Below are 16743 nucleotides of genomic sequence, written 5' to 3' on the forward strand. Positions count from 1 at the left end.
GACATTCAAAGGAATTTCAATGAGCTCACCTTCGTGGCCCAGCACTTGGCAGGTATCTGAAACACATGTCCAGGCTGTGCTCTGTTCTTCGAGAATGACATGGAATTGTAGCACTTTGGGAATAACCTAGGAAAACAAACATTCTCTTTCACTAAAATCTCTTTTCAAAACTTCCCCTTCCTGGTAAGATGTTGCAAATGAATTAACAACTTAAAATTATTCTCATCCTGTTCCCAGATCCTGAAGATAACATGAATAAAAAAATCCTATATAATAAAGAGGTAATATGCAAATTAATCCTCACGCCCACACAAGATGGCTGCCTACAACCAGGCTGGCAGGGGGTTAGTGAGGGACGACCAAACGACTGAACAAGCAGGTTGTGTGGGGTGACCAGGCTGGCATGGGGGTTAGTGAGGGATGACCAAATGACTGAACAGCAGGCTGGTGGGGTGAGCAGACCGGTGGGGGGACTGTGAGGGGTGACCAGGCCAGCAGGGGGCAGTTGGGGGTGACAAGGTCAGCAGGTGGGGGTGGTTGGGGGTGACCAGGTTGGCAGGGGAGCAGTAAGAGGCAACCAGACTGGTGGGGGTGCAGTTAGGGGTGACCAGGCCGGCAGTGGGGGGCGGTTGGGAGCAACTAGGCTGGCGGGAGGGGGGAGCAGATGGGGGTGACCAAACTGGCAGAGGGGGGCAGTTAGGAGCGACCAGGCTGGCAGGGATGGGGCAGTTGGGGGCGACCTGGCCGGCAGCGGGGGGGCAGTTAGGGGTGATCAGGCCAGCATGCAGAGGCAGTGAGGGGTGATCAGGCCAGCAGGGGGCGGGCAGTTAGGGGCAACCAGATAGGCAGGTGAGCGATTAGGAACCAGCAGTCCAGGATTGTGAGAGGGATGTCTGACTGCCAGTTTAGGCCCGGGATCAGGCCTAAACCGGCAGTTGGACATCCCCGAGGGGTCCCAGATTGGAGAGGGTGCAGGCTGGGCTGAGGGGACAACCCCCCCCCCCACAAATTTCGTGCACCAGGCCTCTAGTAGTAACATAAAAATAATTGACTTGTGATAACCTAGTTTATAGTTCTCACTAGCTACCAATGTTCAATAAAAAACAGGTTTATGATTATTTTTAATACTACCATGTAAGTGTGAAAATCATAAAAGAATTGAGTGGTACATTTGGGAGATCCTGTTGAGCTTAATCTGATTCATCCCTCTTGTTTTACAGTAGAGGAAAGTGGGGTCTAGATGGCTTTAATAGAGCTGCTCCAAATAATTTTATATCAGGGAATTAAAACCAACCAAAGAGCTATGACTCAGAGCAACTTATCTTGTGAATATATGTCCCTTTAGTTTCTTAAAAATGCCTATCTGTGTTCCCACGGTAAAATTTGTATCATATTGTCTATATTTTTGTATCTTGCCTTTTTCACTAAATATATTTTGAGTTTACCCCCAAATCTTTTGTTATTTGCAAATTTATCACTCACATATTCACATAGTCACTATATAATATCTCATTGGATGGTTATACCATAATTTATTTGATGTATTCCTTGTTGTTGGGCATTTAGGTTGTTTTGCATTATTGTTGTTATTAGAAATAAAACCTTTGCACCTAAATCATGATTTCTATCTGATTATTTCTTAAGGGGAGAAATACATTTAAGGCTTCTGATACATACTACTAAGTTGTATGGCCCATGAAAGTTTCACAGGTTTACCATAAATAATAATTTATATCTTTTCTGAAATCTTAGCAACTTTAGACCAATTATTCCAAAGAATGTGTTCAAATTTGCCCTAATTTTAATAACTAAAAAATACAAATAATTATGATGCAGCTATTAGTTTAAGGAGTTAGATCTTATTCTCAAATTGTAAATGAATCTGTAGGCTAAGGGAGATATGTGTGACTAAATGGCCAAGGATTAAATGGGAAATGTTGAGTTTTCCTGTAGGGGTCACTGTTACTGTCTACAAGTCAGTAACAGATGAAAATAAAGTCACGCATTTAAGCATACACATTCATTTTCAACGCCTGATTTGTCTACATTCTCTAAATTGCAAAATAAATAAGATCTTCAGCCAGATAGCATCATAATGCCAAGTTCTTTATATAATGACACATACCATTCTCTCCACTCAATATGCGCCATTTGAATTGATTAAATGTATGCGACTCATATGAAAGGCACTGCTGCTTGCTCTTACTAGAGGAAGCATTAGCTAATTACCTAACGCCATAAAGTGGTTTAAATGGCATATACTGACTTGAAGAACAGAAGGGAAAAAAACAAAAACAAAACCCACAAAAAACAACGTTTAGTGCTGTGGACGGCCGGGTCCTTTCCCTTTTCCTTTGTTTTTTCTGCTTTTCCCGTGACCCTATTTGTGCCCTTCCTCAAAATCAACACAGAAGACAAAATCAGATGCTGTAATCTGCATTGTATAGTGCTATTTGAGTACAAAGAGGTGCTTCTCAATCTTTACGTGCGTATTATTATTATTATTATTATCAATGCAGCTCAAACTTGCTCCTAACGTTCCAGGAGCCAGGCCAATGTGGCTGTGCGGACACACCTTTGCTAGGTGCTGAGGCCGGGAACAGGCCAGGTGTTGCTGGAAACGAATCAGCTCTCCTCTCTGCATAGCAGGAGTCTTTTCGTTATAAAATGCAAAGCAGCAGCCGGTTTCCATTACCCGCATCCCCAGCCCTCCTCATCCGGGGGTAGGAAGGGGCTGGGGGGATATTTACTCTCGGCTCTTGGATTTCTCTTATTTAACTGAGCCCAGTGGCAGCTGCCTCTCTGAGCGCAACGCCAGCCGGCTCAGGGCTAGCCGCACCTGGAAGGCAAGCGCAGAGCTGACCAGGGGCTCTGACCAAGCCCGAGCTGCACTTGGGGCATCGGGAAGCTGAAGGAGCCGGTTAGGAAACCAGGGTGTGGTGGCCCCCGGCACGCTGGGTCGCACGGCGGCGCTTGGCTGCCCTCCACTCCTGCAGCTGGGAAGAGTTGAGGCTGGGAGTTGGTGAAACGCGCTCACCTGTCGGAACCCGGATTTGGGCAGGGAGCAGGGCCCCGTGGCCAGAGCGCACCGGTCACGGCAACCTGGGCCGGCGGCTCTCCCCACGCCCAGACGCCACAGCCAGGGGGGCAAGTGTGGGGGCTGCTCCCGAAGACTCTAGCACCCCCCCCACCCCCACCCTGCTCTCCGCCTTTCACCCACAGGCGCCGCCGGCTTGGTGTGCCCCAAGGCTTGGTGTGCTGAGGCCAGGGTTGCAGGTTCAAGACGCTCCGCCTCCTCCTGGCACTTTGAGCCGTAAGTGCCGGCAGGGACCTTTCCACTTGGTCTGAGCCTTCGGTCACTGCTGAGGTTTTCGGGACTCTCTAGGCCAGGCACAGCCAGGACCTTTGCCTCTGACCGACGCCGTGCCTGCAGCCTGCCTGGGGTACCCCCAGCTCCGGGAGAGTCCGCTTTCCCGGGCACCGACGCCCCAACTTTTTACGAGCGGTCTGCGCCCTCTGACTGGGCGTCGGGCTCCCGTGCCAAGGGGCGCGCATCTTCCGGAGGCCGGCATCGCCCCAGCGGAGCGCAGCGCGCCCTCTTCTCCCCGAGCGAGGGCGGGCTGCCTGAGCCCCGCTCCCCGGTGCACTTGGTGGGTCCCAGAGCCCCGGACTCTCCCCGCCTCGGAGCCCGCCCGCGAGGAGGGATCGAACCCCCGGGGCCCAGGCTTCTTCCCCCAAACTCGAGTCGGCCTCCTCCTGCCTTTGCTCTCGGGTCGGCCCAGTGAGCGGCCGCGCGGAGGGTCGGGGCGCTCGGGCCTCTTCGCCCGCGGGCTGCGCGGCGCGCACCATGGCCGGCTGCTGCTGCCTGTCGGCCGAGGAGAAGGAGTCGCAGCGCATCAGCGCAGAGATCGAGCGGCAGCTTCGCCGGGACAAGAAGGACGCGCGCCGCGAGCTCAAGCTGCTGCTGCTGGGTGAGTGACACCTTCCCTGCCGGCCCCGCGCCCAGCGGTGTGCGGCGCGGCTTCCTCCAGTCCCAGGGGCTGACAAGTCGTCTTAGACGCCGGCCCTTTGCACCTCCAACCCGGTGACTTTCGACTATTCCCAAACAGGGTTGAGACGAACACTTAACCTGTGTGTGCCTTTCCCCAGCTGTTCTGGTTGGTTTGCCTCTGTCCCTAAAGCCTCGACCTCCCCACCCCTCCGCCTCCAGGGGAGGATTCTGCAGACACTCATCTGGGATGTGCAGGTCGGGTCGGTGGCGGGGGAGCTGCCTGATCCACAACTTGGGTTCAGCTCCAGCGCTGGCCCCTGCGCTCTCAGTTCTAAATAAGGACCCGTTGACTGAGCGGTTACCAAGTGAGGGATTGAGCTGAGTTCTTATGGGCACCACCGCGTGCAGATACCCCCATTTAGAGAATTACAAATGAAGGCTTAGAAAGTTGGCAAATTGACTTGACCAAGAAAAGCAAAGCAAAGCCAGGTCAGTGGTGAAGCCCAGGTCCTGGCCACTAGCCCCACTGGTTCCCCCTCCCACCACTGTGCCCCCCTCCCTTCCCACTATTGGCTCTCTCTGGGAGGCTTCTCCGTTTGCAGTCCACCCCAAACTCCCTGCCCAGTTGACTCAGGGCGGTGGTTCCTAGGATTCTGACTTTGTGGTCCCAGGTGCTTCTGCTAGTTCATCTGGTTTTTTATTTTTATTTTTTTGGGAGGGGTCTTCCGCTTTAGGTAGGACACATTTCCAAAAACAGAAAGAAACGTTTAAGGTTTGCCCAATTTATGCCCTAGGACAAGGACCCTATCTTTCTGACTTTCTAGAATTCTGTTCAATCCATTTGCTTTTTGAGGAATATTTACCTTTTCTTTCTTTCAGACCAGTGTTTCAGCTGCCAAATCTCTCTAGAGCAGCTGCAAGTATTTCAGCTTTTTTAACTTCATATATTCCATACAGAAATTCTCTTTATACCAGTGAGTGCGCGTGAGTGTGTGTTTGATATAAGGAGTCTCCCTCCCAGAAAGCCTTAAGGAAAGAAAAGTCGACCCAGTTAGAGTAAAATAGAGAAGGCTTTATAGTCAGTATGCTTTGGACCTGCGCAAGGAAACCCCTTACTCCTGCTGCCCCGGATTAGAGGGCAGGGTCTGACTTTCCCTGGCTGTGCCCCTCCCCACCGAGCTGAGTCCTCACTGACCTTCAAGCCCCCACACTGATGGAATTCCCTGCCCCAAGTCCCCAAGCTTGTCTTCAGGGCCTTTTCAAGCAGAGAGGGCAGACTCCATCCCTGAGGAGTGCCCACAGGGGCAGCTGTGCTGTGTGGGGCTGTGGAATAGCTTGCAAATGTGTGCTGAGGCCTCCCTGGGGCCATACAGAGCCTGGGTGGGGAAGGGAAGGCATCTGTTCATTGGCCAGCACTGTTCTTTCCAGTCTGTCCTGCAACTCTGAGGGCTCCGAGAATTCTGAACTGTACCTACCTGAACTCCAGGTGGTTATAAAGCTAGATTTGTCAAGGGTGGAGGATTATGTGCCAGTTTGCTAGCTTGATTAGCACTTTAAAGTAGTAATTACAGGGCCTCCATTTGTACTTTTGCCCCAGGCCCCACAGATGATAGAGGTGGGCATACGAGGACAGGCTGAACCCTCTTTCATTTTGATGCATTTTGCTTTGTGTCAGTGTGTGAAGTACAGGGTCTGGAATATACCGGGCACTTGGCAAATGCTGGCTCTCTGTGAAAAATGAAGCAGTAAGCTGAGTTGTACTGTACTGCCTGTAAGCCTATTTGTTTGAAGGAAAATGCTTACGTTCACACTCAAACTAGGGGAGGGATGTTTGCAGATAAATTGTTTGCCCTGGAAGTCAAATTTAATCCTGGTGACTAGAATCCTTTTTCATCTCCCTGGCCCTTGCCCCAACCCTGTTCCTGTCCCTTTGAGGCAGGACTGCCTGACCTCCCAGAACCCCCATTTTTACCAGGCCCCGCTGTGACTACCTCCTTGAATCAGTGCCAATCACTCAGAAACAACTAGAAATAGTTTCCACACCACATGGAGCTGTCCAGAACCCCCAAAGGATGGACTTTAAAACCTCTGATTTCCTTCAGTCTTTAAGGGAATAGGGCACACTTCCATTTTTTTTTCTCAAAACAAAGGAGGAATCAATGACTCAGAAAACACGGGAGGCAGGGAAAGCTCTATGCCAGTGGTTCTCAACTTTGCCTGCACATTAGAATCACCTGGGAATCTTTTTAAAATCCTGATTTCTGGGCCTCATCCTCCGGAAATTCTGTTTCTTTGTTATGGGGTGGGGCCACAACATTAGTAACAAAGAAACAGAATTTCCAGAGGATGAGGCCCAGAAATCAGGATTTTAAAAAGATTCCCAGGTGATTCTAATGTGCAGACAAGGTTGAGAACCACTGCTCTATGCTGTTTTGTCTGAAGTCAGACAGTTTGAGGGCAAAGTTCATTCACCTGAGTGTGGGGATTAGATGATCCACGGCTCAGACGCCTCAGGTGGAAGCTCCACTTTGCAAATGGGAGTTTAGGATCCTGCGTGGGCATGGACTGAACTGAAATCCCACCACCTCTTCCACAAGGACCCCTGCTTTTGCAACAACAGGATCTGAGGATGTTTCTGAAATACATCCGATGGTTCAGTCCAAATCCTGTTTGTGCTTAATGAAAGTGTGGGTCAGTCCATAGGAAAGATAAAAGCTGTTGTCTGGTTAGGGCTATTAATTGCAAGATGCCCAGTGTGATGCTCTCTCAGAGGAAGGAGGTCAGAAATAAAGAAGATGCTGGACTTGAGTAGAAAGAAAATCCTTATCAGTCCCTCAGATGAAAGGAGGACAAAAAGGAGTTTGGATAAGAACTCTGATAAGTACTCTTCAGTGTCAGGAGAAAGTATCAGGACGAAAGCAATGAAATGAGGAGAAATGTGAACTTTTATTGATTTTAAATGAGGCTTGGTGAAATGTTAATCAGGTTGAGACTAAATTTTGGATGTAGCCCTCACATTGGAAATGTCTGGAAGGAACGTTCACTGGGGCATTGAAATTGAACTTATGTTGGTACTAGAGGCCTGGTGCACAAAATTCATACACGGGGCGGGGGGTGGTCCTTCAGCCTGGCCTGAGCCCTCTCGCAGTCAGGGATATCCGACTGATGACTTAGGCCCGCTCCTTGCCATCAGTCGGACATCCTTAGCGCTGCTGGTGGAGGAGGGAGAGGCTCCCACCACCACCGCTGTGCCCAGCTTCTAGCTGAGCAGCACTCCTCTTGTGGGAGCGCACTGACCACCGGGAGGCAGCTCCTGCGTTGAGCGTCTGCCTCCTGGTGGTCAGTGCGCATCATAGTGACCAGTCGTTCCGCCGTTCGGTCGATTTGCCTATTAGCCTTTTATTATATAGGATAGGAGTTAGAAATGGGGGTTCTTAGGCCAGGCTGTTTGTGTTCAAACCCTGGCTCTCCCCTTTCTTATCTGTGGACTGACTTTTCTTGGCTTTGTCTGGCAATGAATGCTTGGTAAGTGTCTGCTATCATTGCTCCATTTTCAAGCTCTTTGAGGCACCAGGGTGGTGTTACTTTCCATTTTAGTTGACCAGTTGTAGGTAACTTAGCAGTTAGTCTTTATAGTCCTGGTTGTACTTTGATAGAAATGTCTTGCTTTGAGTCTCCCTCATTGTTTTGTTGTTTTGTTTTATTTGTTTTGAGCCATAAGCTCATTATAAATATCAAGTCTCTCTTTGTCCTTGCACCAGAGTTGACAGTCTGAGTCCCAGGAAGTTTTATTGCATTGGTTACAACAGAATCCCATTTTAGAGCTGTCATGTTTCTGGCCTGGAAGTCTATTAGAGGGAATGGTGAGATAGTATGGGTTTCTCAGTAGAAGGTGACAGAATTTTCTGCCTCTGTGAAGAGGAAAAGGAAGGAAATGGTAAGTGTGCCCACGTTCCTTCCTCTTGGCTTAGTTTAATCCAGCACACTTTTCCGAAGTGCCAGGCATGGTGCTCCAAGCTGAGGATCATTTCCAAGCTGAGTGGGAGTTGTCTTTTCACAACTATTATGAGGAAGGTGGTCATAAGAGACTACAAGGAGTAAAAGAGGGAGGGAGGGGTCCTCTGAGTAGGGCCTTGAAAGATGGGAAGGGGGGATGCTGATGCCAGCCACATGCGGGGCTTGTGTAGGACATGCAGACTTCTCCCTGCCTCCCAAGAGAAACGTTTGAGGACAGTAAGTGGTGTTCTCAGGATCTGGGGTCATGTGAAGGGCCTCTTGGGGGCAGATTTCATTTGGTTTTAGTGTTTTATCTTCACCTTTTATGTGAATATGTTCACTACAAAATAAATATTAATGCAAAAATGCTTAATTTTTTGTGCCATAATATGCTTCAGAAAGGGGAGACCATGAAACTTTATCTGGGGCTTATGTCCGTCCTGGGTGCAATGAACCAACCTCACCAGATAGATAGCCTCTTCCATCCATGACGCAGCAGTCCCCGGATACTCTCACAAGACAAATGCAAGTCCTCCCTCTTCTTCCTGCCTTTAAACGAATACACCACCTTTCAGATAATGGACTTTTACCCTTTGTACCTTTTCCAAGAGGGGGCATTGAGGTATGATTTACAATAGTAAAAGTCACCAATTTTAAGTGTGCAATTTGATGTCCTGACAAATATGAACAGTTGTGTGAACATTAGTACAATAATGATATAAAACATTTCCATCATCCCCAAAACTTCCCCGTGCCCCTTTGTAATCAATCTCTTCCCCTCTAGTCATGAAAACATTTTTTTAAATTTGGAAACAATAAGGATAAGAATAGTACAAAAACCCCATAGGTATACCTATTGACCTATTACTGAAATGTTCTTTCTTGTTTGTGTGTTCCCTTCAGTTTTTCTGAAATGTTTGAGGGTAAATATGTGTCAGTCATGTATATGTACAAGTATATGTATATGTATTACATATATATTCCCCAAAAATGTATACTCACTTTAACAGTTGATAGCTCAATTTTGAAAAGGAAGTACATTTTAATAAGCACTGCCTTTATAGTTACTCAAAGTGTGTGTATACATTTTTTGGGGACACCCTACATATATTTAATTTCTTTTAATTTGGAACATTTCCACAGGCTCTCATTGCTTTTGTGACTTTATATTTTTGAAGAGTACAGTCTCCTCTTTCTCCCCCCACCCCCTCCGGTTAAACCCTCTCTCCTTTTAATCCCTTTCTCCCTTTAATAGAAAGTCCCCCATTTGGGGTTTGTCTGATGATTTTCTTACAATTATAGATTCCAACTATACGTTCTTGGCTGGAACTCTGGGTAAGTCATGTGTGTCCTTCCCAGGGGTCACCTCTAGGGGCACCCCATGTTCTAAGATCTTGCAAATATTCTCCTCTAGATTTTGTATTGATATGATTCCTGATCCAATCTGTAACTTGATGACTACAAAATGATGATTTCCCAACTCTAGCACTATCTCCATCTTTATCAGTTGGCCCTGTAGCAACCTTCCCTTTGATCCTGTTTATTTATTTACTAGAGGCCCGGTGCACAAAAATTTGTGCACTCTGGGGGGTGGGAGGGGTCCCTTAGCCCGGCCTGTGCCCTCTTGCAGTCTGGGACCCCTCGGGAGATAACGACCTGCTGGTTTAGGCCTGCTCCTGGGTGGCAGAGGGCAGGCCTAATCCCTAGGTGCAGCCCCTGGTTGGGCTCAGAGCAGGGTCGATTGGGGAGTTGGGGCGCCGCCCCCTGTCATGCTCAGAGCAGGGCGGATTGGGAGGTTGCGATGCCACCCTCAGTCACGCTCAGGGTAGGGCCGATTGGGGGGTTGGGGCACCGCCCCCTGTCACACTCAAGGCAGGGTCGATGGGGAGGTTGCGGCGCCACCCCCTGTCATGCACAGAGCAGGGCCAATCAGGGGATTGCGGCGCCACCCCCTGTCATGCACAGAGCAGGGCCAATCAGGGGGTTGGGGAGCTCCCCCCTGTCACGCACAGAGCAGGGTTGGTCAGGGGGTTGGGGAGCTCCCCCCTGTCACGCACAGAGCAGGGTCGATCAGGGGGTTGGGGAGCTCCCCCCTGTCACGCACAGAGCAGGGCCCATCAGGGGGTTGGGTCGCTGCCCTCTATCACCCACAGAGCAGGGCCGATCAGGGGGTTGGGGCGCCGCCACTCTCACACTCAGGGCAGGGCCGATGGGGAGGTTATGGCTCTACCCCGTCACACACAGCAGGGCCCGTGGGGTGGGGGGTTGGGGCGCCGCACCCTGTCACACACAGAGCCACAGGGCGATCAGGGGATTGGGGAGGTCCCCTGTATCAGGCACAGAGCAGGGCTGATCAGGGGGTTGGGGCGCCTTCCCCTGTCAGGAACAGAGCAGGGCGGATAGGGAGGTTGTGGCCCTGCCCCCTGTCACACACAGAGCTGCAGGGCAATCAGGGGGTTTGGGCACTGCCCCCTGTCACGCTGATCCCGGTGCTGGGAGGCCTCGCGGCTCCGCTGATCCTGGTGCTGGGAGGTATATTACCCTTTTACTATATAGAATAGAGGCCTGGTGCATGGGTGGGGCTGGCTGGTTTGCCCTGAAGGGTGTCCTGGATCAGGTTGGGGGTCCCCACTGGGGTGCCTGGCCAGCCTGGATGAGGGGATGATGGCTGTTTGCAGCTGGTCACACCCCCTTCAGGGTGGGGGTCCCCACTGGGGTGCCTGGCCAGTCTGGGTGAGGGCTGAGGGCTGTTTTCAGGCTGGGACTGAAGCTCCCAACTGCTCCTTTTTTTCTTTTTTTCTTTTTTTATTCTGGGCCAGCTTTAGCCTGGCTCCAGCTCTGAGGCCTCAGCTGCAAAAAACAGGTATCTGGTTTGTTTCAGTTCTATAATCGAAACTCTGTATCAACTCCAGCTCTGAGATCCCAGCTCGCTGAAAGCTGGTTTCTGGGGTTTTGTTTAGCTTCTATATTTGTAACTATGTTTCAAACTGCAGGCTCAGAGGCCTGCAGCAGCAGGCGGGGAACGTTGCAGTCCTCCGTCACTGAAGCAAGCAAGCCTCATGTTCAGTTTAAGCTGCCGGGTGCCATCTTGGCTGGCAGTTAATTTGCATATCGCCCTGATTAGCCAATGGGAAGGGGAGCGGTTGTACGCCAATTACCATGTTTCTCTTTTATTAGATAGGATTACTCTTACAAACTCATGAATCCCTAGGGTTTTTTCTAAAACAATGGTTTTTTACTTCATTACTGTATTTAATCATTTTGGTCCTCAAATTATACCCTATTTGCACAATGAGATTCCCTTCCAGGTGGTTCCTATGTCATTGTGACATGCCCCCATCATTTCTTTGAGCATTTTCTTACTTTCAGAAATGACTCTAGGCTCATCTTATACTGCCCTTCCTAGTCATGGAATTAACTGTTTCTCTACAGCAAGCATGTTAAACTCGCGGCCCACAGGCCGCATACCTCATTTATTTGGTCTGTGTTAGCCTTTGAGTTTGACATGCTTGCTCTACAGGGCCTTGGTTCTTTTAGTAGAGAACTGCAGCTTTTCTTTTAAGATGTTTAAGCCATTTTAAACAAAGATATCAAGTCCACTAATTCAAGTCAATCACCAGTATCTAAAGAGCAATGTAAAAAAAAATGTCTTAATCCTCAAGACGTTCCTTTTCTCTTTTAAAGATGCCTTCAAGTCTAGATCACCTTTTGCTTTCTCTTTTCCGATGATACCTGAATCACAGGGAGAAAGGCTTTCCTTGTAAGAACTCCCCTGTGTGGGGTTGCAGGGAGGGAGAGAGGGAAGTAGATTGAGAAGGCCGAGTGTGTGTGTGTGTGTGTGTGTGTGTGTGTGTGTGTGTGTGAGAGAGAGAGAGAGAGAGAGAGAGAGGAGAGAGTTTTCAGTGAGTCAGTGTCAAAAAGCTATGATGTTACTAAAGACGGAGGTTGAAATTCAGACCAAAGAGGACTTTGTTGGAAGGATTCTCACCGGGGCATCTCATGAAATTAAAGGAACTGAGTAATAAAGACAGGGAAAGAGCAAGTGCCAGGGTAGTTCTGGGGCACAGCCATCAGCTTGAGGGCCCTCTGGGGCTTCCTTGCTTCTGTGAGAGCCTGAGGCCTGCTGTGGATCAGGGTGAACTCCTGGATCAGTCACTTCTGGCCAAGGGTCATCCATCACAGACATGGCCTGGGGTGGGCCCGCTGTGAGTCCAGCAGCCTGCTGCAATCACTGTCCAAGGTGTGGAAGTGCATCAGTGGAAATCTAAGAGCTTTAAAGGCAGAAGTCCCTGCAGGAGCCTCTGCGGGAGCTCTAACTTCCGTTATGAGCAGTTGGCTCTCTGCTGATGAGGAAATTAATGGGCTATCGTGTTGGCCAGGGTTCTTGGTTGCAGACCATTTAAGCAGAAGAATAATTTATTGGAGGGGAAGCAGGAAGCACACAGAATCAATGGGAATTGCAGAGCAAGCTCAGCCAAAGGGCAGGATCCAAGGGAGTCTTGACACTGGAATCAGACAGACTGCCGGCACACCACCAGTGACTGCCACCCCGATGGTCCCGGATGCTCACCTCCACAGCGGCGCTGCGATCCTCTGTGACCATCTCCTGCAGCCTGTGTCACTTTTCGACATCTCAGGCCATCTGATTATGCCCAGCTGGCAGGAAGCGGGGGAGAGGCAGCATGGCACAGTGGTGGAAACGTGTTCTCTGGGTTTAAAATCTAGGCAAGGAATAGTTCCCATTGTGCTGCCAACCCCCTACCAGTTCAGGGTGGCTGACAGAATTAGCTTGTAGTTCCCAGAAGGAAGGTCAACAGCATGAAGTCTCCTCTGGTGCCCCCTCTCAGAGATCAGGGACCTAGTGTGTGGCCATAACAGAATCATGAAGGGAGCAGTTTTTTAAGGCTCTGGAGAGAGTCTCTGAGTACTGGATATATGACAATAAGGAAGAATTTCCTTTGAGCCCTAGGGTCCTTACTTTTAAAATGGGAGGCCCTGGCTGGTTTGGCTCAGTGGATAGAGCGACGGCCTTCAGACCAAAGGGTCCCAGGTTCGATTCCAGTCAAGGGCACATGCCCGGGTTGCAGGCTCGATCCTCAGTGTGGGGCATGCAGGAGGCAGCCGATCAATGATTCTCTCTCATCATTGATATTTCTACCTCTCTCTCCCTCTCCCTTCCTCTCTGAAATAAATAAAAATATATTTTAAAAAATAAAGAAATAAAATGAGAGGTTGGGTTAGATGACTTCTAAGGTCTTCCCCATTCTGTCTTCAGAGGTTTTATTCCAATGGTTCTCAAAAAATGTTTCTAGGACCAATAGCATCAGCGTCTCCCAGGAACTTGTTAGAAACACCTCTCAGGCCTTCTGGATCAGAAATTCTGGAGTGAGGCTAACAGTTGGTATTAACAGGCCGTGCAGGTGATCCTGACACATGCTCAGGTTGAGAACCCCTGTCTGATAGCATTAGCCTGGAGCTCAGGACTGGCAGCCTCTTCTTATCAATTCTAGGCTCTGAGGCAGGCATCCTTGCCTTTCAGCAGTTACCCAGGAGGCTCTTGGGGCTGACCTGCCTAGGGAATGCTCTGTTTCTTGAAGTTGAAGCACTCTCTCCTTCATCAACTTGATGAAGGGTCTTTGGAGTCTGAGCTGAGTACTTTGTAGGGGTCTTTTAGCCTTGTCCCCAAATTGGTGGGCCAAGAGGAAAAACAAGTGCATACATACAATTTACTAAGGCTGGAGTCCTTATAAAAGCAACCAGTGGTCACATTGGCATGCACTCTCGCACTTTGATGCTTTACTCAAAAAGTTGTGCTCCTTAAATTGCAATGGCTTTGTGGCTAATAACCATTAAATATTATCTTTATCTTGAGCTAAGTGGTGCGGAGGAAGCATATTCTAGTAACAGCTCCCATATATCAGTCTTCTCTTGAAAAATCCGCCCCCCCCCCCCCCCATGAAACATTGGCTGGCATTTCCATCCAAAGGGTACTGTTCCTGGTTGTCAAGTCTTTTTTTTTTTTTTTAAGTAACTGATAAATTTTTATATATATTTTCACTTTTTTAATGAATAAGAGGAAAAGAGAATACTTATTTTTTAATTAATTTGCTTGAAAAGTGTCTTCTGTATTGTTAGTTGTCCGTGACCCACAAATGGATCAGCCATGCCACTATTCTCTCAAATCTGCCATAAATATCACCTTCCTTTTGAATAACTCATTCCCAGAATTTTTGTTTCTCCTGATCAGCTACTAGGTAATTGAGAAATATAAACTGATTGTATTACCGAACAAAATCAAATAAAAGAAGGTGGTAAGTCATTTGCAGAATCATCATCTAATCGACATAGTGGTCTAAGTCATGATCTAAGTCAATGCCACTCAAAAAGCAGTTGTGGCCCAGGCCAGTCTGGTCACATACGACAAGCGCAGAAATCGGGAGTAAGCATCTAGAAACTTTTAAAGCAATTTAACGATGCTGTGCCATCCAAGGGATTCTTATTGTATTTCATAAATGTATCAATCTGCAACTGAGGGGAAAGTTTTAAAAACTGGCTCCTTACCACAGAGTGTTTGAGGAGCACAGTCAAAACTTTATTTTACGGATGGGCGGAGAAGGTCCAGAGGGGGCAGAGACTCGATAGATGTCACAGGGCTTGGTGGTCAGGAGCTAATTGGCAGAATGGAGGCTAGAAGTCCAATCTCGGAGTTGCCAGACCATTCTTTCACTTAGTCACTCTGAGTCTTCATGTTCAATTCCATTGTTTCTAAGATGACACTGATTGTAAGACTAACCATTGATTTGAAAACAGTTTTGTTTTGTTTTGTTTTTTCAGAAAACCATAGTAAATATACATTTCAGTGCAAAGGCATTTCAACCTTAAAAATGTTCATTTCTGTGGTAATAAATCTTGGAATCAAAGATATAAGATAATTTCTCTTTTTTCCCTAATCAGATAGCACAAATTTAAAATAAAGCCAATCTGTTCTAGTTATTGACATTGTATTTGCTTTCATGAGACCAATTTCCATGCTGAAATTAGATTAGGGAAGAAAGCACTTTGTATTGCCATTAGCCCACAGGTTTCCATTTTGAGTTATTATATGAAACTTGGAAAAGGGTTGCTTCCTAGATTAGAGGAACTGTCATATACAAAGGAAGGTTAAGAAAAAAAATAAGAGCAACCAAATGTTGTGAGGGCTCCAGTGTCTCCATAACGGTGGATGGGCCACATGTAGGCAATAGGTAGGTTTAGGAAGAGTTTCAGATGAGAGACTTTGAACTCCATGGGGGCTTTGCTCACCATTAATCCCAGTGTTGAGTTCAGAGCTAAGCTCAAACACTGGTTGAATGAATATGTATGTCATTCTCTATATAATGGTTTACATGAAATACTAGATGAGAAATATGAGGACTTTCTTGAAGGCGATGGAGATCTCTTGGGTGGTCTGGGGATGTTGATGAAAAGAAGATAGGACTAGGCTGTTTTTTTAAGGAAGATAAATTAGAAAATCCCAGAGTTGATTTTTAAAAAATGTCCAATGTCTTGGCTAAGTACTCATTTTGAATATATATTTACTAGTGGCCCAGTGCATGGATTCGTGCACATTGAAAGAAAATTAATTAGAAGAAAAATTTGTGCGGTAATTACGTTACTGCAAAAAATTACATGTCAAAATAGTATATATAATATGGTATTATAAAATTAAAACACATGTGCAATTGGTGCCAGTGAGAGCTTTATATGTATCGTGCACATGCAAGTCAATGTTTATTTTTAAATTGCCAGTGCGCATCATATTTACTGGTCGGTCAGATAGTCGGATGTACGTATGGTCGGTCACTTAGTCTTTTATATATATAGATACCTAGATATGTGGTTTCAAAAAATGAAAATTGAGCCTGGAAAATATTGTATAAAAAAATCCATAAAACTTTTCCTCTTAACTATACAGGAGAAAATTTAGATATGTAACTGGAATTATAGTTGAAAAATTTGCCCATTATTCTTCTCTATTGTTTTATTTTGAAATAATGTGAAAAAAATCATAACTCATCATGGTCTTTTCTATAACTTTTCTAAATGTGTAAAGACCTGTCTAAAATAAAGGAGTTAGATCTCATGACTTTAGGGGCCCATCTCAAAATTTTATGAGTAAGAAACTTAGAGGCTCTGAAAGGGGAATCAGAAATTGCAAGGACTTAATTTTCTGAAGTATAAGACCTACTTTGGTGTGTTAAGAGCTATATTATTACCTGAAATCAAAGTTGGGTGCTGAGCATGAAAAAACAACAAGGTAGAAAAGGCCTGTGTCCCTGATTCCACGAAGCTACCATATTAGCTCTTGACTAGGAATGATGGGACCCTTTTCAATGGCAGCTAAACTGCTATCCTACTTAATAAAATATTATGCATTCTCTTTTGCATTTAGCTTTTTAAGATCTCAGCAATATGTCTGGAAGCTCTTTCCAAGGCATATGCAATTCGAAGGCAGGAAAGTCAGAATGTAATGGTATGGGGGAGGGAACCTAATGTGATGTTATTGGCCAGCTCGTCTCTCACGCCTGCACTGGCATCAACATTGTGCTATAAGACAGGTTCTCCTGTATCTTCTGGAACTGAGTTTACAGATATTTGACAGGAAATATTTCTGTGAGCAAATAAACATTTGAAGCTGCTTTTATAATTGATATTGAGTTCATGAAATTTGAAAAATGGAAAAACCTAGTTTTCCTCAGTCTTTAATGTTCATTTTA

At 47.1% G+C, this 16743-nt stretch overlaps 1 protein-coding gene across 2 annotated transcripts in view; it reads left to right on the forward strand.

Annotated features, from left to right (window-relative positions):
* The first annotated feature begins 2734 nt into the window (after positions 1–2734).
* The window catches only part of GNA14 (G protein subunit alpha 14), a 140311-nt gene continuing 126302 nt past the window's right edge, over positions 2735–16743 (forward strand). Inside the window, exon 1 of one of the 2 annotated variants that reach the window (XM_036330779.1) lies at positions 2735–3971. In XM_036330779.1, coding sequence (XP_036186672.1) covers positions 3848–3971 — 124 coding nt within the window. In that variant the 5' untranslated portion in view covers positions 2735–3847. The remainder of the gene's footprint in view (positions 3972–16743) is intronic. The other variant, XM_036330777.1, reaches the window with a different exon arrangement.

This window comes from Myotis myotis, unplaced genomic scaffold (genome assembly GCF_014108235.1).
Source record: "Myotis myotis isolate mMyoMyo1 unplaced genomic scaffold, mMyoMyo1.p scaffold_m19_p_12, whole genome shotgun sequence".
Lineage (NCBI taxonomy): Eukaryota > Metazoa > Chordata > Mammalia > Chiroptera > Vespertilionidae > Myotis > Myotis myotis.